At 36.9% G+C, this 22,966-nt stretch overlaps 1 protein-coding gene across 1 annotated transcript in view; it reads right to left on the bottom strand.

The window, feature by feature from the left end:
- Positions 1-6,477: 6,477 nt before the first annotated feature.
- The window catches only part of LOC114653445 (cytochrome b5), a 32,869-nt gene continuing 16,380 nt past the window's right edge, over positions 6,478-22,966 (bottom strand). The window contains exons 2-5 of the mRNA XM_028803785.2: positions 11,671-11,799; positions 10,848-10,877; positions 10,527-10,558; positions 6,478-6,950 (exon numbers count right to left, since the gene is read on the bottom strand). Coding sequence (XP_028659618.1) covers positions 6,869-6,950; positions 10,527-10,558; positions 10,848-10,877; positions 11,671-11,799 — 273 coding nt within the window. The 3' untranslated portion in view covers positions 6,478-6,868. The remainder of the gene's footprint in view (positions 6,951-10,526; positions 10,559-10,847; positions 10,878-11,670; positions 11,800-22,966) is intronic.

Below are 22,966 nucleotides of genomic sequence, written 5' to 3'. Positions count from 1 at the left end.
TTAATTGTTTTTGTGCATTGCCTACTCAATGAATATGTTGCTTCAACATATACTCACTGGCCACTTTATTAGGCACAACTTGCTAGTACTGGGATGGACCCCCTTTTACCTTCAGAACTGCCATAATTCTTCATGGCATAGATTCAATAAGGTGCTGGAAACATTCCTCAGGGATCTTGGTCCATATAGACAAGATAGCATCACATTGTTCCTGCAGATTTGTCAGCTGAACATCCATGATACGTATCTCCTGTTCCACCACATCCCAAAAGTGCTCTACTGGATTAAGATCTGATGACTGTGGAGACCATTTGAGTACAGTAAACTCATTGTCATGTTGAAGAAACCAGTTTGCGATGAACTGAACTTTTTCCTGTTGTCCAATTTTGGTGAGTTCATGCAAATTGTAGTCTCAATTGTCTGTTCTTAGCTAACAGGAGTGGCACCCAGTATGGTCTCCAGCTGATGTTGCACATCTGCTTCAAGGTTCGACGTGTTGCATGTTCAGAGACATTCTTCTGCATACCATGGTTCTAACAAGTAGTTATTTGAGCTACTGTTGCCTTTCTAGTCTGGCTATTCTCCTTTGACCTCTGGCATCAACAAAGCATTTTCACCCAGAGAACTGCTACTTACTGGATAGTTTTCCTTTTTCGGACCATTCTCTGTAAACCTTTGAGATGGTCGTGCGTGAAAATCCTAGTAGAACAGCAGTTTCTGAAATACTCAGACCAGCCCGTTTGGTACCAACCACCACACCACATTCAAAGCACTTAAATCACCTTTCTTCCCCATTCTGGTGCTCATTTTCAACTTCAGCAGGTCATCCTGACAATGTCTACATGCCTAAATACACTGAGTTGCTGCCATGTGATTGGTTGATTGGATACTGCACTAATAAGCAGCTGAACCTAATAAAGTGGCCGGTGAGTGTACAACCCTAAATCCTTTACAGAAGTTGCTTCCCGTATGACAGTGTCTCCCATCTTGTATCTATGATGTTCCTTTTGACCAAGTGTAGCACATTGCTCTTTTCTACATTAAACTGCACTTTCCAGGTGTTGGCCCAGTTCTGAAGCTTGTCCAAAGCTTATTGAATACTTTTTGCTGCCTCCCCATTGTAAGCCATCCCTCTAATTTTAGTGTCATTTGCAAATTTCACACGTTTATTAACTGCACATCATCCTTCTCATAAGTTATATTTTCATTTTTCAGATCTCCCATTGTGAACCTACAGTAAATCTTACATTTTTACTTCCTACATGTAATATTTTACATTTACTTACATTAAATTCTATCTGCCACAAATCTGCCCAAGTGTGTGTGCTGTCCAAGTCCCTCAGTAATGAATCAACAGATTCAAGATTATCTGCCAATCCACCTATCTTGGTATCATCTGCAAACTTAACCAGCTTGTTACTTGTATTCCAATCCATATCACTTATAGATATACTGTATATTAAAAATAACAGCTGTCCTAGCACTAATCACTGAGGGGCAACACTCTTAAAGTCAGACATAACCCTCTGTTTTTTGTGCCCGTGCCAATTCTGCACCCATCTACACAAAACACCCCGAACTCTTAACTTCTTTAAGTTTGATTCCCAATCTCTCATGTGAGACCTTATCATATGCTTTCTGAAAGTCAAGATAAATAATATAATAAGCAACACTCTGATTTTATCCTTTTGTTGCTTCCTCAAAGAATTCCAGCATGTAAAATATTACCTGGTCCTGGTGATTTATTTAATTTCAGCCTATTTAATCTGAACAGCTCTTCTCCCTTTACAATTTCCAAATCACTCAGTACCTTAATATTAGTCCCTTTTATTGCTGGGAGATTTTCCACTTCTTTACATGTGAAAACCTCAGAAAAATGCAAGTTTAGAGCATACTGTTGACTTATTGATAACAAGTCTCCCTTTGCATAGTGTTGTGAAAAATTATTTGCCCATGCCTTCGTGTAAAATTATTTTGTCTGTATCAGATTAGTACAAGAATTACAAAGGACAACAATTTTAATGTCTTGATTATGGTGTGATTAAGGTCAGGACCCCAAATGATGCCAGGGGCACACTATACAATTTTTGCCCCAGTTTTTCTGTAGCAGTCACACTGTACTTCTGAGATCGATAACAAATCCCTCAGATCATAAAAGATTTGTAGCCACGTCAGTTATTAGCTAAACTAACATCTTTCAAACCCTAGTGCCTCCCCTCATTTGTTACATACTTGTCCACACCAAACATTCATCTTTGGGGAACATTCAAAAAACAATTCTGGTCTGGTTGAGTCTCTTAGAATAAATAACCCTTGAAGTTTCTTGATAGTGAAGAGATATGAGGGTCACTAGTGGAGATGTTTGGAGGAGGCAACTGTACTTTGTGGTTCTTCTGAATAAGTCTAAAAGAAACACCAAACCATAAGTCTGTATTAACTGCTGTAGGCACCGATTAACCTGGATATACTGTATCTTGATCTGGATGCTGGAGTGGGTGGAGTGGCCAAAAGTCAATGTCACATTATAATGACAGATTTGGATGGTTTCAGTAGAAAATGGGTTAATGTACAATGAAAAAGTGAAGGCAATTTGAAAATTATGCAGTAACTACAATGGATAACGCAATATAAACATTTGTGATGGCTTATGGGTAGTTTGAACACGAACAGTACAGCACTCTGCTGTTCGTCTACTTGAAGCCAAGGTCAAGTGAACATGGACTGTGGGATTGCACCACTGTTGAACAGGGTGCCATAGTGAGATTTGTTTGTAAAGTTAGGAGTTGTTAAAAAGTAAAAAAAAAAAAAGATTTTTATTTCTACTTCTAAAAGTAGGACCAATTTGCATCACTCTTGAGATTTTTGAGGGAGTTAGCACTGTCTTCATATTTGGAGATGATTAACAAATAGAGGCACAAGTTTTGATATCCCTATTTGCTCCATTTTTGGAAAGATGTGTGTTTAGGCCTTTGTAATTGATATTAGAATGGAACGATTCTTACAAGAGTTGGTCTAAAGAGTTGATTAGATTTTCAATGAATATAACTTTATGGTAAGCAGTCATGATATTACTCAGGAGTTTGCTAAATTTGGCATACAATTACAACTATGAAAGAAAGAATTTGTGAATTTTGAGTTTAATCCAAAGCAATTACAAATTTAAATCACAAAATAAATGATCACTTACTATAAGAATTCAGTACCTTTAATATGACACACCTCAATCATTACTGGTGCAGCCAACTGATTTAAGAAGTCGCATAATTAGTTCAATGGAGATCGCCTGTCTGTAGTCAAGGGGTTTCAGTTGATTGTAGTATAAATGCGCCTTATCTGGAAGGTCCACCTTGTGGTAAGTCAGTCTCATGGCCTTATGTACACAGTGATGACAAAAGAATACTGCAAGCAGCTCCATTAAAATGGAACAGATGTAAAACTGCCTAAAGCAGGACATCCACAAAAATTGAATGATCATACAAGAAGAAGACTATTGATGGACGCCACCAAGAGATCTCTCATTACTCTGAAGGAGTCACAAGCTGCAGGGGTTAACATTGGACAGACCGTGCATACGACGACTGTTTCTCAGGTGCTTCACTGTCTCAGCTTTTCGGAAGAATGACAAAAAAAACCAAAACAAATGCCACTGTTAAAGAAGCACATGACATTTCGACAGAAGACTCTGAAGGCAGTGGGAAGAAAGTTCTGTGGTTTGTAGCTTTTTGGCCATCAAACTACTGTAAACGTCATGTTTGATGCAAGTTAAACCCTGTACATTGCCAAAAATACACTATCCCCACTTAGAAGCATGGTGGTGGCAGCATCAGGCTGTGGGGATACTTCTCTGCAGCAGATTGTGTAAAGCTTGTTATGGTAGACAGGGAATTCCTGAAGGAAGACCTGATGCAGACTGTAAGAATCCACAGCATTGGGGGAATATTTGTTTTCCAACAAGATAATGACCCCAAGCATACAGCCAAAGTTACACAGGAATGGCTAAAAACAACAATGTTAATGTCCTGAAGTGGCCGAGTCAAAGTCCAGATCTCAATGTAGTTGAGAATGCATGGCTGGACTTTATAAGGCCGGTCACTCACAATCCCCAAGCAAATTGGCAGAGCTTGAGTTGTTCTGCAAAGAAGAATGTAGACAGATTGCAGAATCCAGATGTGCAAAGCAAACAGAGAGTGACCTCAATGCTGCAATGGCTGCCAAAGGTGTATCTAATAAATACAGACTTGAATGGGTGACTATTCACAAGAACATATTATTTTGTGCTTTATATTTGTAATTAACAGATCAGTTTTCATTTTGACATTAAAGCATCTTTTTCTGTTGATTAGTGTTAATTTAAGTCCCATGTGATCCAAAGTTGGATAATAATAAAATGTGAAAAGCTCCCAAGGGGTGGCATACTTTTTATAGGCACTGTATAAAGAAGCACTGTTTACATTTTCTGCCTTTATTAAATTGCCAATATGTCTATTTTGTTTTATTGAATATATTGAACCTTTTTTGTGTTTAAAAAAAAAAGAAAAAGCTTTACTGCTTTAAGTTTTGAACTTATGAGTTGGGGTGCCAGTTCCAAGGCCATCCTAGTTGCCTTAAAGCTACAGTTCCATCTTTGCTAAATTTCAACATCCAAAATTAAATAAACCATAAACGAAGGAGTTAATACAACAGTAATTCATTGCTCCAATCCTGGCAAAAAGGTTTCATATTTTAGTTTCATGAAAAATAATTTTTTTTGTATAGATTTACTTTTAAAGTGGATTGCATTTTGAAAAATAAACTTTAGTATTAATAAGTTTTGTGAATATATTGGTAAATTCACACCATATACTGTATTTGTAAATGTGGAACAAGTCATGCTGGACTCACCAGATATTCTTCTTCTTGTCACTGAAAAAATAAATGCAGTAAGAATTCCAATGAACTGGTAACATACACCAAACAGCAATGATGCTTGACAATAAATGAGCTGCAAATATTTATTCTGTCATAGCCAGTGTGGATAATCATGGCTACTGTACTTGGGTGTTTGAACTTGACCCTCTTGTGACCATATAAGCCATGTTAAGTTTAAATGCTGCCTCACTGACGGAACTGTGTGTGAGGTGCACTGTGTAAAACAGGTGAGTGACTTTACCTGCAAAGTGGTTCATTTTATATTGACAGAGTGGGACAATAACATGCAACAAGAGTGCAAAGCTCAACAGATTATTTGAATTGCAGGATTCACTTATGTAGTTCTAGAGGTTGTATGTGTATGGTGGCACACTGGTTCTCTCTGGTGACTCAGTGCTCCAAAAGTAGGGGTTTAAGTGCCACTCCGGTCGCTGTCTGTGGGGAGCTTCCATATTTTCTCACAGGAACATCAGTTACAATTCATTTTCTGCTTTTTAACAGTAAGTGAAAACTCATTTAACTTAATTTAGGTTTTAAATTGTAAATAGACGTCATGAATTTTTCTAGTGCACTGCAAATCTGCATGATACTTTTCTCATTTTGCCAACAAAGAATTTTAGGCAAGGTATACAAATTAGAAACTTCAAATCTAATGCCACTCTTAGATTAATTTAATTCATCAAATTATAACTCTTCGTTCTTCAGTTTATGCCCCTGTCAAAATTTGAAAATGATTGACTGCTTGCTGCAAAATAAACAAACAAAAACCTGAATAATAGTGAAGTGACAACTGTTAATGCTGCCTGAGGTTCAGGTATGATACATCTTGACAAACACATTAATTAGTTAACACTTTTGGGTAAATTATAATACAACTCACAGCTCAGATGGTACCAGAAATTTCCTTTAAGTAATGATAAGATTTTGCACTAATTTCCTAATGAATAAAAACATGCAAATGTCCAAATGTTGATGGATCCTAATTATTTTTTAATATTTCGGAATACTATTAATATAAATTTTTTTGTGGCTAAGGCTAACAGATGGCTTTGGTGGTTAGTATTGTTGCTCACGTATAAAAGCACCCAGAGTTTAAATCCCACACACAGTTGATGCAGATGGCACTTTCTTCTCAGGTCTGCACAGGAAATCTTTTGGATTCTCTGGTTTTCCCCCCATATTCCCAGAGATATAGGTGTTACTTTTGTGGTAACTCTAAACTGGTTCTGTGTGCATTTATGTGTGGGTCCAGTGATGAACTGGTACCCTTCTGTGGTGTTCCAGTGGAGAATCAAGAGATAAATTTATTTTCAGCAGCATGAAACATCAGTGTTGTTGGCCCTGTTGTTGTACCTATGTGTCAGAAGTTAAGAATGTGAAATAAAAAGTCTAGAGAACTGCTGTGCTTTTCAATATTTCCTATTATTGTTTTTTTTAAAACAAGGCAAGAATGTTACAGCTTTAGTGATTAGTATATGAATCAGGCAGATCATCTAATGAACAAAAAGTGTGATGAATTACTACGTTTTGTGATAACATGTTCCAAAGGTAGTAAAGAATGATAATATATTTAATTGAAAATTTAATTCACATTTATTGTATTTAGACAGATTACAAGTCTGTGTTAAGACAAGAAAAGTTATTTTCATTAACAACATACAAAATATCAGATTAAATCCACAGACATTATTACAGCTTTCATGATAAAGCATCTTAACTATGCTAAAAGTAAGCATTTTCATGCTGGTGGCACATGATCATATATACATCAAATTACACTGTGAAAACAGTAAATGGCTCAAAAGGTACACTTAAAATAAATATTTTTAATCTTCTGAGTTTAAGGGAAAAAAAACCTTCATGTATAAGGGAATACTCTGAATTAGAGCTAGAATTGATTATTATATTTCAAATAGTTACATTATTATATGAATTTGATCCATAGTTATCTTAATTTCCATTATTCTTCAGTCACATATAATCGATACAACAGTGTAACAAGAGCTGCTGCTATTCCTGGAATTACCCAACTGGTCCAACAACTGAAAAAAAAAACACAAAAAAAGTATAAAAAAATTTTTAAATTACAATTCAAACAAAAATATGTTTAAAGTGTCAGAGAGACATATGTGAGAGGATTAACACATACTAAAACTAGCACAAGAGCCAGTGTGAGATGAAGTGCTATCATCATGAGGCCTTTGTTTACCTCAATCTAGTTCTTCATGTTGCCACTAGGCAAAAACATGTATATAGGATAAAGAAATCCTCAAGATCCATGAAGCCATGAAATGGGGTAAATGATAACCTTTATATGTTGTTAAAGCTAAACTATCCGCCTGAGAAAATGTACTCCAATACATTGCATTTTCCTTATAAAGTATGTTATATATAGCTTTTACTTATTTTAAATCCTTCTCTGCTACAGTATTAAATAGGAAACATGTCATTTTTTAATGCTTTATTTAATAATAACAACAAAATGTTCTAAATTAAGTGCCCATGTGGTTCTTTATGAATTTATTTAAATTATAACTTAATCTTTACACTATACAATTTGCACCAAACTTCAATAGTCCAGTCACCTACAGGGCCTAGAGTTCACAACTACTGCCACCATACTCGGCTCCTATAACCTTTTATGTACTCCATAAATCTTTCATCTTTCTATGCCTTCACATATTGGATTAAATTCCTATTCAACTAGCATTTCAAATAATATCAAGTTTAAGATCTTTAGATAATCAATATGGTTTAGATATAACTATCCATGTACTTACAATTTTGGCAATAAAACAGTTTTTAACATATACACAAAGTGTTCTGTTAACATTCCTCTAACTGTCTCTAGTATCTTTACAATTTTAACATTTCGGTACCTGATTAAAAAGAGAAGTGAGCAATTTGACAGCTTTTATTGAACTGTTCTCATGTGTGGTGGTGCCTAAAGGCTACTAAATATTAACGCATTATTTTCAAACCTGCATAATCCAATTCAAACACGCAGGACACTGGAGCCTTTTAAGGCCTGGGGTGAATTGTGGCAAGGGTCTGAGGCGTGATCAGCAGGCAAGAGCACGTGCAGGATAGCGTGGCTCAGACGTTGAGGGTATACAGTAGGTATGTGCGGGAGGAAAGTCATGCAGCCTCAGAGTGCTTAATTAGGGAACTCATTCACATGCATAAGTACAGTTGGCATAGCTATCCCTCATTAGTGCTCTGTGGTTCGTTATGAAAGCTTCTACACTCACAGGACTATAAAAAACATCTGAGTAGGTCAGAGAGGGCAGAAAAAAAAATAATGAAAAAGAAAGAAGAGGAAGAAAAATCAAGGACAAGAAAGAAGGAGAGAGCAGAGTTGGGCGGTCAGGCCAGTGAAATGGAGAAGAGGCTAAGCGGTTAGGGATGCCGAGCAGTGGAGCAAGAGGAAATGCACTCCAGGGGAGGATCAAACATGTAAAGAGGTTGGACCAAGAGATCCTGCAGGTACCGATTGAAGTGGAAAGATGAAAGTATCAGGAGCCAGTTGGTGGACCACATTCCCCGAAGTTTCAGCCTTGCTGAGCAGGCTAATGGGTGGATAAGAGAGAACTAGAGCAAGAGAGCTCTAGGGAACGAAAGGGAAGAACCAATCTGACTGTGATTTTTATTGTTTATTATTATTTTCTTTTTGGCCTCCTTATTATAGGCACTATTTTATGGATTATTTATTGAAGAGTTAGACACTGTTTGTTGGCTGACTTAAATGAAAAGAACTCTACTTTTTTGCACCATACTTGTTGCTGTGTCCTCACTTTCTCTACTCTATTTTTGGATATGACTATTGATGTTCTGGGGCATCTCAAGGGTGTTCACTAGGAAGGGTAGCAGCACTGCAGCAGAGAAGCATTGTAGGGCTAGTGGAAGTTCACACAGGGGCAGTTAACCTAACCTACAAGAACTTGAAGATCTAGGAGGAAAGCTGGAGTACCAGAGGAAAATCTATGAAGACAACTTTAAAATGTGTACAACAATAACACAAAAAACAGCTCGGCTCAAGTTTTGAAACCAGGACACTTGATCTGTGTAGCAGCTGTAGTAATCCTTGTCATACCAAAAGCTATTAAAGTTATCTATTAAACCTTACATAACATGACGGATCAGTCAATCTTGGCCAATGCTCAGGCCTCTAGGTTCCTTCTGTTCTCATGTGTAATAAAAGAACCAAATACCATGCCCCTTACCATCCCTGTCCAATCATCGGGACTCACGAGATGAGGGACTACTTCAAGTTAAGACTGAACCATTCTAAGTAGTATTCAGTGGTGCTCCTCAATTAAATTAATTCAATATAATATTGTTATAATGATACTGAATGCTCCTTTCAATTATGTGCCCTTATAACATTAAAAACAAAGATAAATATGTTCTTTCATGGGTGATAAAAATCACCTGATGCAATCTAACCCTTACCAGAATCAGTAGACTGAATGTGAACACTACAAATACAGTGTTATATCTTCACATAACATATGACCTCTCAGAAAGAACTTATTGTTACTGTACAGCCAGGACCAGCAACAGACACAATATACCACATAGCTTTCTGGCTATGGGAAATTTACAAAATATAATAACCCTAGAAACCTATAATATCTCACAGTTTTACACTTTACTGTGAAATCATGCATCCATACACCACTTTAATATTTCTTTAATGGTCTTTTATTCATAAGGCACGAGTTGAATTGTTTTGCTTATTGCCTTATTGTCTGTTTAACCAAAAAAAAAAAACATTACAATATTTTGGAAGCAGCAATACATTCTATACATCCTTTTTGGAATTCCAGTAGTATAGGCACAATACAAAAAATACCACAAGCAGTGTGGTAGACATTCAATCTCCTATGCAAACGCAAAGCATCCAAAGAATTTGAGGAAAAAGACTAACTAATACTAACATAACAGCTGTGATTTTACCAATAAAGCCATATTAGTAAATATTATATAAAACTGCAAATATAAAATGAGACTTACACTATGTTTTGTAGCATGTGATTTCACTGCTAAACTCTACACTGTATTTAAGCTGCCCTAGATACTGTACATATAAAGTAATGCATTTAAAAGAACGTGAGGCAATAAAATATTTTAGAGTCTGCTAAAAAGTGAAAAGTAGTTTTGCTCACAACTGACGAATGACTTCTTATAAATAAACCACTAGCTGACCTTAATGCTTGCCTTCACAATGGCCTTCGTACAAAGGAAAAGATAAAAATGTGTATCTGCTAATGTCAAAAGAATGTTCCAAACTAATGTTGTCAATGATCTCCATGCAATACTCCCCCAACAATCTAAATGTTAAAGTGCAACAGCTGTTAATACAAAGGTCTTTTCAGACATATTAAGATATAGCCCAGTGTTCCTGACAAGTGGAATAAGATCACTGTCAAGTATCTCTTGTTAGATAAAAAAGCAAGGAGCAAATGTGGGTTTGGTGGTGGGTAATAATGCATTAGAGATTTGTTAAAGATTTATTTTTTAAACAAAATTAGCATTCACACATTAACATTTTATTAATAAACTTATCACTCTTGTACTTACTGTCCTATGAAGAAAAAAGGGGGGAATAAACCTACCTTGTTTCAGGCACCATTTTAAGGGGTGGCTCCTGAAAGTCAAGAATGGAAAAAAATTAATAAAATATGTACAATAACCTAAACATTATTCACATTACACTACTGTGATGACATACTTTGACATACTCAAGGGTTAAAAAAGACCTTCCTCCATTACACACAATAATAATAAAGCATTTTCTTGTGGTAAACCCAAAGCACTTTCAAAGTCTACTCTAAAATAATAAGAGAATTGTAGTTAATTATTAAGGTGGAATATTGCTCCTAAAACTAATGATAACTAGACTATATATTTATTATTTTCATTAATGTACATCTCACCACTGGTTTTGCAATTTTTGGATGATCTTCCTGTGGAAAAATAAAGAAAAAGAGGAAAATATAATCTATATGCATTTTTCAGTTTCTTATTTTACAGAAACAAATTTTAAAAAGTGTTCACAAAGGCAGATTTTACCTGTCTGTTTACAAAACAAAACAAACAAGTAGGTGAATGCATGAAAGAGATTGTTAAGATTGTTTGGTAATGTTAATTGTGACCAAAAGATATCAGTTACACACTATAACTTATCTGAAGAGTTTACAGAGAAAGAAATAATCTGTTAAGTCCCAAAAACTATGTATGCTATTCACATATTCAAAGACTGACTCAATAAATGTTAAAAATACTTCTTTGACCATTTTTGAAACAAGTAAAACTAGCATTAAAAGTGAATGCCAAACAATCAAAAGCACATAAGAACATAAAAACAATTTAAGAAGTAATAGTAGTATCTTGAAAAGGCTATTTTAAAATGATAAAATACATTTGTAATAAAACATGTCCTAGCTGTGTACATTACACAGCCTAAAAATGTACACTCAGAAGCAATAATCTCAAGTAGGAGAACTTTAGTGTTTAAAAGATGAGAATTTATTCAGACTTAATGTTCTAGGCCGTGTCAGTACAAACCCTTCACCTGCTGCTGTAGTTTATACATGGAATAAATACATTTTTATGCCTTAGTTAAACAGAGAAAAAAAAACATTTTAATTCCCTTTCTCAAAAAAGAGAAAGGGAGGCTCTATTTTCACCCTATTACTGGATTCTCAATATACTGCATCTGGCTATTTCGTTGTAGTAAACAGTAATACATATACTTACTGGATGAAGCTCGCCTATAACATATGTCTGAGTCAGAGTTTTAGCATCTGAAGAATGACCAACATCTTCAAAGCTCTCCGTAGCATCCCCCCCAGCTTGCTCTCTTAGAACTTCTTCTCCTCCAGGGTGCTGCAAGTTGAAATAAAATTCACTACTGATTACAAGTAAAGTATACAGCAATAAATGACAACATCTGAGACTTTAAACTTGCTTAGGTCTTAGAATACAGGTAACTGCCTTCACTAAATTTTCAAATTAAATCTTCTCATTGTAGTCTAATTTTTTATATTACATCCCTCTATTTCTCTTTGGAGATATGTTGTTTCTTTTACTTTTAGGTGATACACTGACTCAATTGCATCTTTTATATGCAACAGAATGTATATTACCGGTCAAAAGTTTTAGTACCAGTTCCCACTTTTCCAGTTTTCAGTGATATGTAACCAGTTTAGGCCTAGTGAATAACCTGAAATGGTACAAAAGTAAGCAATAAACTTCCAGAAGTTAAATAAAAAAAGTTAATTTTCAGTTATACTACAAAATAGCCTTTTCATGGAACAATTAATGGGTAAACAACTTATAGCTTTTCGACAGCAATGGAAACTAATTAAGTCTTTAAAGTCGACGCAAGCAATTCCTATAGGTGTCCCAACTTTTGTTGATTTGTTATCAACCTGCTGTATAAAAACACTGTTGGAACAAACTGTGTTGCTACACCCCTTGAAATAATATGTGGGCAAAATTGCAGTGTATACTGCTATCATAATGGCAAGAAAAGGCAAGTAACAAAGGAGGACAGGCAGACAATTCTAATCCTTAAAAGTGTTGGTCTCTCCTTTAGTGGAATTGAAAAGAAAGCCAAGTTGTCAGCGAGTACAGTCTCCTATACCATCAAAAGGAACCTGGAAACTCTGATAAGAACAGGTTTGGCAGACTTTAAGTAACACAGGGTTACGTAATGTTGGAAATTCTGTGTGGCTAAGGAGTGAATTCTGTGTTTTTATTAACTCAAGAGAGTGAGTGAAACAGTGAGTTCATGTGGATTACTATAAGACAAGTGTGTAGGTTTACTAAATCTGGAGTTTAAATAAAGCATATGATTCAAAGAGAAGAGTCAAGTTTCATGTAAACTGTTTTTTCATTTGATGGTGTACAAAACATTAATACGTCAAAAGAACAATGGATATTATACAAGCTTCACCTACTTTTAGACTTTTGTTTTTTATTTGGCAGCACATTCAGTTTTATAGAAAACAAGCTGTGTTACTCGGGGTCGCCCAGGAAGCAAATGTTGTTAGTCAGATTGGTTAAAGGAATCAGTCAAATAATAAGTAATAATATTATTAGGTTATTGGAGCTGATTATTCTTGAAGATGTTAAATACAATTGTCCATGAGTAAAACACTTCCGCATTATATCAATGGCTGCCTAGTAATTTGGCTTTTGTTAACAGTCACTGCAAAACACAATTTTATAGGAAAGTGTATTCTTTTAAATTGAAATAGGCAATTAAGAGGAGCAATGTAAAATATGAGTACATATTATAATCATTATTAAATGTTTATGATTTTCATCTTTCACTCAAGTATTTCTTTCTGTGTTTCTCAACAGTTGTATGTGGTCCCTATTTATAAATACATTTGCATCTGCAGACTTTAAAGAATATCAGACAGCGGGGCAGTGGGGCCAAGCAGGCGCACAGGGGATCCCCTTTCAAAGCCTATTGATATATATTACAATGGAGTTGCATGTGGAGGACCTTGCAGTTGGTCTACAGAGGCATTTCTAGGATTTGCAGCAATCAGTGTCTTAGCCCTTTTTCTTTGTCACATGTGGTTTTACATGTATATAGAATCGAAAACTGGATGGCTGATTAATCCCTTTGGGCTCATATTCATATAATGGTGTAACATTGATCAGGAGTTATATTGTATATAAAGGACAAAAAGATCAGGGGCTTACTGCTATTCATCATGTATATAAAATCAAGAAAAAGATCAGGGACTGGGCACAATTGACTGGTGCCTAAGCCTCTAAATCACCTACACCCCTCCGGACACCTCTGTATCACTGCTGGCTTATTTTGGCTTCAAAGATACCACTTCCACCTCTACTGTTTTCTCCCTTTTTTTTTTCCAGCAACACCTTCGCTTGTGGCCACAGCGCATGGCACTGGTGCTGACACTCGAGATTTATTGCTTACCGTTGAGCTTCACATCTTCCATGCTAGCTTATGCAAACATCACTTACTAGTTTTCAATATAATCATCTATTCATATGCAATAATAAGATTGTACATATTATACAAAAACACTTGAAACCTTATGTATTGAAGTGGCATTTCTTTTAAAACTATTCAGACACGAACAATTCATTCAATCACTTGTTTATCAAGCTGGAATAATATATTGAATGTTGCATTTGTCTAGGTGTTAAAAATAATTACCCAAAATATCTGTGTGTCTTTCTTTAATAGAAAATTATATACAACCAGAATATTTCAAATCATTCCACACTTGATTTAAAATATCTATAAATCATGACTCTGTAATTACAAAAGAAATAAAAGCAGAGTCATATTGCACATTTGCAAAAATGACTTATCAAAAGACTTTAGCCACCTTCATAAAAGTTAAAAACAGAGAGCAAGAAAAGAAAATGTTTAGGTTCATCCTAAATTGTAATACATCCTACATAAAAATAAATAAATTGCCGTCTTCTTGACAGTGTGACTCTGATGGACAAGAGGCGTTTCGGTGATGAAGAGTGTGCTGATTACTATAATCCAGTCACTTCCACAGGCCAGCATGTATTTGTCTTTGCATATTTTAAAGAAATTGTTTTCCTGCTATACTACTGAATATATTTCACATATCATTGTGAATAAAAACTCTGATTTTTAGAATATTCTAATTGTTACAAATGTTGACAACTTGATGTAGGACCTAATTCTTCACAAACTGTTGTCTCTGGGGTTCTTCTTTGACTCAGTGGTTTGAACTCACAGCTTCAAGCTTTCTTCTTCAAATCTTGAGTATTTGTCGATATATTCAGCTATAGAACTTTGCTTTGCCATGTTTCACAAACCAGTTACTTCCAAGTGAATACCAATATGTGCATGAATACCTTTTGCAACAGGTGGTCATTAAGCCAAACTATTTTGGTCAGTTTTGTGTCAACTTTCAAAGGATTTGACTATAGGCTTTACATGCCAGGTTGGGGATGAAGTACAGTTCCTGACTCAGTTCTTCATATGCTTCTACAAAATTGTGAGTGGTGCAACTTAATGTTGTGCTCAACTGTATGTGCGCACTTCAGAGAAAATAACAATCAAAAGTATGCTTACAAAATAAAAAACAAACAAAAATATTTATACCCACTTTTATTTTAGTTCAGTTGGTTTCCAAGTAAGTGGTTTTAATTTTGATTCAGTTTTCATTTTTCACTCAGCTTTTACGACAGTTTTTATTTTGTTAATTAAATGCTTTTTTAGTTATCCTAGTGACAGTTTTCATTCACAGACTGTTTAATTTAATTATAGTGGCACAGCTCAATCTTATGACACAAGCAGGGCATCACTTGGAACACATCTTTAAAAGAAGCTGCCTGACTATACTATACATTCTTAAGTGTATGCTGACTGTCTTATTAAATATAAACAGGCAGCTATCAGATGAAATTACTACTCCACCATCACTATGATTGGTCAGAGTAATCCTAACCCTTTTTTTTTTTTTTTAAAGTGCATTTGCATATAATGTGCAAACCACCTATTTGCTATCTGTTTCATGCATGGAAACTTTTTTCAGCATATTCCTTTTGCTTTATGAAGTCTTCCGAGCAGTTTGACCACAAACGGAAAAGAACCAGTGCACCAGCATTTCACTGCTCTTAATGCTTTAAAGCAGTGTTTCGCTATGGACTGGCACTGGTCCTGTTCTGGAGGCATTTTGTGCTAGTTCGCAAGAAGGCAAGCATGGCAAGTATATCAACTCTGTTAGTGCCTCCTGTTGGCCTACAAACAGTCCACGGTCCGCAGAACTCCACTGACAGTAAACCCAGAAGGAACTTGTTCTTCTAACTATTATTAATTGATCAAGACACTCAAAACCCCATAGGGAACCCTCACTCTTTGATCGAACACTAATCAATCAATCTACTCAAATCCACATGAAGAACCCTCCTGGTCCATGAAGACATTCTCTAAATAAAAACAGTCTGCTTGTGGAGAAGATCGAAAGAAACTCTAAATTGCATGAACCTCCTAACTGCAGAAGTATGAAATGCAAACAAGGAAAAGAAAATATTATTTATGCATGAATGAAGTACCCTGTGGTGTGACTATTTCAGTGACACAATAATTTACTAGGGTGACCAGACGTCCCAGTGACAACAGACAGCACCAATTTCAGGCTATATGTACCGATAAATAACTGAAGATTATCAAAATGTCCCCTTTTTAACAAGCTGCCCATCTAGGAAAGTTTTCAGCGCCACAAACATTGCTTTGATGAAACAAACATCACTACAATATATTTACAACAGCATGCACAAAATCCAAGATAGAACCCCGCTTGATTATTAACTTGTGTTACATTTAAACTGCATCCCAAGGAACAAGAAGCAGACAAAAACAGAGCACAGACATTTATTTGTTTATACTTCAACCACTGTGTGTAATCCTACGTGTGTATTTCTGAAGGTGTTTTTTTCCTGTGCCTTGATCCCTCTCTGATGATGATGAGATAAAGCAGGCATTATAAGAGAAGGTTTTACGCGTGGGCATACATGGCTACGCAAGTGTCTTGGTTTGGGACTTTGGTAAATTATGGGGTGACCAGATTTTCCATATCCATAATGGCAACTTGCTGTAATAAATTTTGCTTTTCACTTCTGTTACTTCCTAACATTTATAATAACTGAATAGCTGTGCAAGCCCCATTTCATGAAAATTACTACAGTCAGACATGCTCAAGCACAGAAGGAATTAATACAAAAAGGTTTAATTATCTATGTACTTAGGTTATGTAAACTGACAACTGAAAATTGTTACTGTATATGAATATGGTGTGGGTGTGTGCATATGAGTAAGAGTGATCACTGTGATAAAGTAGAGTCATGTCCAGGGATGTTTTCAGCCTTCTGCCCAGTCCCAGTGCCCTTTGGCCCCAACTACCTTGGAATGGATAGAGATGGTTATAGAACCTGCTAAACTTAGTTTTTTGATGGCTACAGTGCCTGCACAGTCCTCAAATGCACCTTAATGTTACGCCAGGCCTAGATTTTCTAACTTATTTAGTCTTCTTTAGAAATGTAGTTCCTTATAAAAGTTATTTTTCAATTCAAATTCAATGCCAGTCACCAACACCTTACCTGCAAATCACTTCCATCACTTCTACCTTGTATGAGTACAGTAGACCCTTGCGAAGTCACGGTTCAGAGTTCGCGGCCTCAGTCTTTTGCGGATTTTTCCATAGAACCTATCTAATAATTGTTAGCGGAAACCACAAATATCCTCTGCAATTTTTATTGCTTTTATCGTGGCAATACTGCACTGTATAGAGACCAGGAAGCAACTGTATTGGAAAACGCAGCTTGGGATGGTGAAAGTAGCCAACAGAATTTGAAACTGCAACTCCCAGCAGTCCCTGCAGTGTCTCTGATTGGTCTTCTGCTGAGGGTGCTGGGGCTGTTGGGGTCAAAGGATGTCAGCGTGACTTTTAAAAAGGGGGCTGGTGACCAAAAGCAAAAAAAAAAAAGTTTTTCTAATTAGTGTTACAAGTTCCTGTCTGCCTGCCTTCTGTTGGGTTACCTGTATTTATTCATTTTGTCCTGGATCGTTTCGTGTGTCTTGATTGTCTGCTGTCTGCCTGTGTACATGAGGACTGTAAGTGGATTCATGGCCATCCTGCAAAAAAAGGAGCGTTCCTGAACCAGTCTTCACCATTTCAGGAACTTGCGGTAGGACTATCTTTACATTCCCATTCAACCTGCGGATCTCTGGACTATCTATTTTCATCATTACATTTCATCCGTTGCCGTTTTTCATGAACGTTTTTCATGATTTACTCTGTGTGTTTTGTTTGTGCTTTGTTGTATTTAATGTGTAGATAGATAGATAGATAGATAGATACTTTATTAATCCCAATGGGAAATTCACATCGTAATAATCGCCGTACGGGGAATAGGGGTGGTATTGTTGTTTTCATTTATTTCATTTGTTTTCATTACATTCTTTATTTGCTTTTTGATTACCAGTTTGTATTGTTTTTTGTCTCTGTGAGTGCGTGCAGGTCTGGCCAAGGCTGGGTGCGTCCCTGGAATCTCCACCATAAAAATAAATAAATCACCGTCTTCTCGACGGTGTGAATCTTAGCGGCACTGGACCGCTACAGCGTTATTCATTTCTCCTTGCTGCCGATTGACTATGATACATCTCCAGCTGAGTGTTCTTGTGTTTTCCGTTTTGTTCCTCTTAACCCTTAAACCACCACAACTGGCTATAGTCATTTCCAAGTGCCATTTGCGAGCACGCAGGACCTGATCAGTCAGTGCCATACATTTATTGACCAGCCAGCTCATGACCACAGCCAGCCCCTTGTGAGCACCCCTAGAAAACACAGACGCTCCTCAAAAAAACCTTCTTAACGCTGTTATTAGCAGATTACTTCATCAATATTCCAGAGTTGGTGCATATAGGGCTCAATGACTGTTAGTTTTCTGAAAATCTCCTTTAAAGTGCATTTCATACATACAAAAAGTAAACAATATGGTCTGTGAAGGGGACCCTCACATAATCTCATAGTACACTGGGGGGCCTAGAACGAATTGATAACCACTGCTTTAAAACTTTTTCTTTTTATTTTGTTTTATGGTAGTTATTGCTAATATGTTATGCATTTTAAGGATCTATCTTGTAATGTGGTCTTCAGCATCTTGAAAGACACAAGATAAAAAGTACTACAGGTTAAGTATCCTTAATCCATAATTTCAAAATCTGAAATGCTACAAATGTCCTCACAGATGGCGCAGTGGTAGTGCCGCTGCTTTGCAGTAAGGAGACTGTGGAAGATTGTGGGTTCGCTTCCAGGTTCCTCCCTGTGTGGATAGTGCTTTGAGTACCAAGAAAAGCGCTACATAAATGTAATGAATTATTATTATTATTACAAAATCTAAAACTTTTTGAGCACTTACATGACGCCACAAGTGGAAAATTACATACCTGACCTTATTTACCCATGTGGGGCTCTGCCAACGTTCCCTTGTTTTTTTGTTTTTTTTTAACTGATGTGAAGAACACATGCTTGCCATTTACAAGCAAGTTCTTCAGTCTCCCTTTGAATTTAATTAGAAATGCCAACACATCTGTAGAGTTTTGGGAGCAGCAGGTGAAAGGTGCGATAACTGCTGTGCTATGTGGCACTTGCAACTGCAATACAGGATTCAAAGCATGCCACATCTTAGCAGGAATATAGGCTCTGATGCTCTGTGGATGCCAGTTTGTTATACCAACCATTATCACTGCCAGTCCTATGTGCATTACTCATTGTGTTTTTTGCTTATTCTCTGTATACAGTAGATTGAAAGCCTGCTATTGTTTGTTGTTGCTGTATTGTACCAGCTGATAAAGATATTCTGCTGATGATACTGTGCACAAAAGTACTTTTTTATGCACAAAAGTAATGAAAAAATATTGTGCAAATTTACTTTCAGGATATGTGTTGTGACGGATGGCCGGGGCCCATGCCTGGCTGGGACGCCCATTCACCATATCTGCAAGGGGGACAAGGGTGGGAAGCCCAGTATCTCCCCCTGGACACTAGATGGAAGCCTTCCTGGGTTGCAGCGTTGCCTCGGACTCCCCCAGGGCTTCATGGGGATTGGAGTTCTGTGCAGCTCTGTGGGGTTTCGCAGGCGTTGCCAGGGGGTTCTGCAACAGGAACGACTGGGCCCTTTTGGGCACTGGTTTCGCCTTACCCGGAAGTGCAGCCGGATGTCGATAATCAGCCGGATGTCGATAATCAACCACCTGTAGCACTTCCGGGTACCCAATAAAAGGGAGCCAGCAACCACCACTCGGCAGCCAGAGTCGGGTGGAAGGAGGACAAAGCTGTGGAGGAGTGGTGGTGAAAGAGAGAGGAGTGTGGTGACTCAGTGCTGAGTGCTTGGGACTGTGTTGTGGCTGGAGTGATTACGGGGAAAACGTGCCATCCAGCTGAAGAAAAATAAAAGTCTTTTTGTTTTATACGTGCCTCCTGTGTCAAGTCTGTGTCGGGTCGGGTTCAATATAGCGCCTTTATTACAGTGTATAAGGTGTTTATGAAACATAAATAAATATAATTTTTACATTTGGGTCCTATCCCCAAGATATCCCATTATGTACATGCAGATATTCCAAAATCCAAAAATATATGAAATTCAAAATACATCTGGTCCCAGGCATTTTGGATTAGGGATGCTCAACCTGTATTAAATATTTTTAACAGACTTGGAAAAAACATTGCTAGACATGCTATGATATTTAACATTACCCATTATATAACATTGAGGAGCTAGGGGACTCACGAAAAAAGAGAATTTGTGAAATGGTGGTGGTGGTGTCATTAAAATATTATATATATATATATATATATATATATATATATATATATATATATATATATATATATATATATATATATATATATATATATATATTTTAAAAATATTTAAAAATAAATTTCAACTTAAAAATCTAAATAAAATAAATCTTAACTATTCTTGTCAGAGATTTTAATCACAGCCTACATTTCCATTACAGTTATGTTATGGTTAGAACACCAAAACATTTTGATGAGAACAGGACACTCTGCCCACAAAGCTTTGAATGTCCCTAAAGTCATATTCTCTACCACCTGTAACTTATTCCATGTTTCTTCATGTTTAAGATTTACCCTAACATGCTTCTAACTGTGCTCCCATGTTCTTGTTGAATTTATTTTAAAGTAACAGCCTGGATCCACTGTACTAATTCCTTACATAATATATTAAACACTTCAATTATGTCACCTCCTACTCTCAGTTTGCCTAAAATGTTCCTGGGTATGTTACCTAGGAAGGGAAAGGAACGGCAGCCTTATCAAAACTGGCATAAACTTTTTCTTTTTACAATTTCCAGTTTAGGGTGTTGTACCGTGTTAGCCATTATGGATGTAGTGAGAAGTCAAGCAAAATGACACCTTTTATTGGCTAACTAAAAATATTACAATAAACAAGCTTTCAAAGCAACTCAGGCTCCTTCTTAAGGCAAGATGTAGGCCTGAAGAAGGGGCCGGAGTTGCCTTGAAAGCTTGCATATTGTAATATTTTTAGTTATCCAATAAAAGGTGTCATTTTGCTTGACTTCTCACAATTTGAAAAGTAAACAATTTGACAATTGGGCCTTACTGAATGCTTTTTTTGGTCCACACAAAAGCTCCATGTTACTCATGACATAAACATGCACTTTATCTCAGCTAAACGTGACAGAATGCACTCTGCCATGAACAATATCAAATGAACGTCTAGAAACAGGTTTCAGGAAATAAATCGGTTTGCTTTGTTTTTATCTCTGTTTGTGAGTGCGTGCAGGTTGGGCCAAGGCTGGGTGCGTCCCTGGAATCTCCACCATAAAAATAAATCACCGTCTTCTTGACGGTGTGAATCTTAGCAGCACCAGACCGCTACAGCATTTGTCATTTCTCCTTGCTGCTGATTGACTGTGATGCATCTCCAGCTGAATGTGCTTGTATTTTACGTTTTGTTCCTCTGAACCCTTAAACCGCCACAACCGGCTATAGTCGTTTACCAGTGCCCGTACTGTTGCCCATACATTCATTGAGCAGCCAGCTCATGATCACTGCCAGCCCCTTGTGAGCGGGGGGCTGAACGCACCCCTAGAAGACATGGACGCTCCTCAAAAAAAACGCTGATAAACTACCTTCACATTGCTCCCTTACTTGCGGCTGCTTTGTCGCATGATACGCTTCTCGCGCTACACTACACTACACTACACTACACTACACTACACTACACTACACTACGCTCACTTGCTCGCTCACTCACTCACTCACTCACTCACTCACTCACTCACTCACTCACTCACTCACTCAAAAGCCTGAACACCACGTGTCCTTTTTGGCTGATTGCTTTGTTTGTCTCTCCTCCCCCAGACATCCTCTGCTCTTGTTGCGGGTCCCGCTCCCGTTGTGCTCCCCTAAGATGTTTGCCTATTCTTCTAAACAAGAACTAACTGCATACTGAGCTCGTTTTACTTCTGAAAGAGACATGTTTGTTTGAAGTGTTTGAATAAAGTTCTTGTCTCTACAATCTCCTGTGTTTCTGTGCAATTCTGTGACCCAAGTGTGACATCCTGTAGCACTGCAGCCTCACTGTTCCTGTGATTGAGCCGCTGCACTAGACTAACCTGCCAGCATCAGCGCTTTCCTCTGTGTGCTTGCGTGCAGCCAATTCAAGCGCAGTTGGCTCAGTGATTTCATCCTTGGCATCAGTTACACCTTGTACATATTGTTCCAGTAGTTTTTTTTTATAGTTTTTACAGTTCATTAGCAGTGTGTAAAATTATCAGTGTTGCAGTAATTGTGATGCTCTTTGCATGAAAAAAATGTGTTCCATTAAAATTTCATTTTCTTTGTGAATTGTGACGTTTACTTAAAGTGCAGCAAAAAAAGTATTTGGCATCCAGGGATGCATTAACCCCCAAGTATGTGGCAGTTTAAGGCTTAAAGCCCCAAGATGCCGTCGAAACGCTGTGCACCTTCTAAGGCTTCTGACAATGTAAACGCGCTTGCATGAATTACAGTACATATAGCGGTAACATCAGTATTTTACATTCTAGCACTGCAGGAGACATAGCAGTACAGTACTGTGCAGTATACAGGTTTACTTTTACATTCTTTTTTTAGGTAATGTATTAAGCTGAGTTTGAAATTAAATTAATGTGTTTTGGGGGCATATTTAGGGTTTAAACTATAAAAATATAAAAAAATTTTTTTAACCACATCCAAAATTTACGGTTTTTCACAATTCGCTGGTGCTCTAGGAACGAAACCTCCGTGAAATTTGGGGGTGTACTATATAGCTATTGCTAATGCTTATAATAGTGATTGGCTCTGTAACTTGACAGTTATGTCATTTTTGACTTTGCAAAGAGATGTACAGTGCATCCGGAAAGTATTCACAGCGCATCACTTTTTCCACATTTTGTTATGTTACAGCCTTATTCCAAAATGGATTAAATTAATTTTTTTCCTCAGAA

Source organism: Erpetoichthys calabaricus, chromosome 6 (assembly GCF_900747795.2).
Source record: "Erpetoichthys calabaricus chromosome 6, fErpCal1.3, whole genome shotgun sequence".
Classification (NCBI taxonomy): domain Eukaryota; kingdom Metazoa; phylum Chordata; class Cladistia; order Polypteriformes; family Polypteridae; genus Erpetoichthys; species Erpetoichthys calabaricus.
The sequence above is the reverse complement of the archived record's forward strand: the minus strand, read 5'-3'. Positions and strand labels throughout refer to the sequence as shown.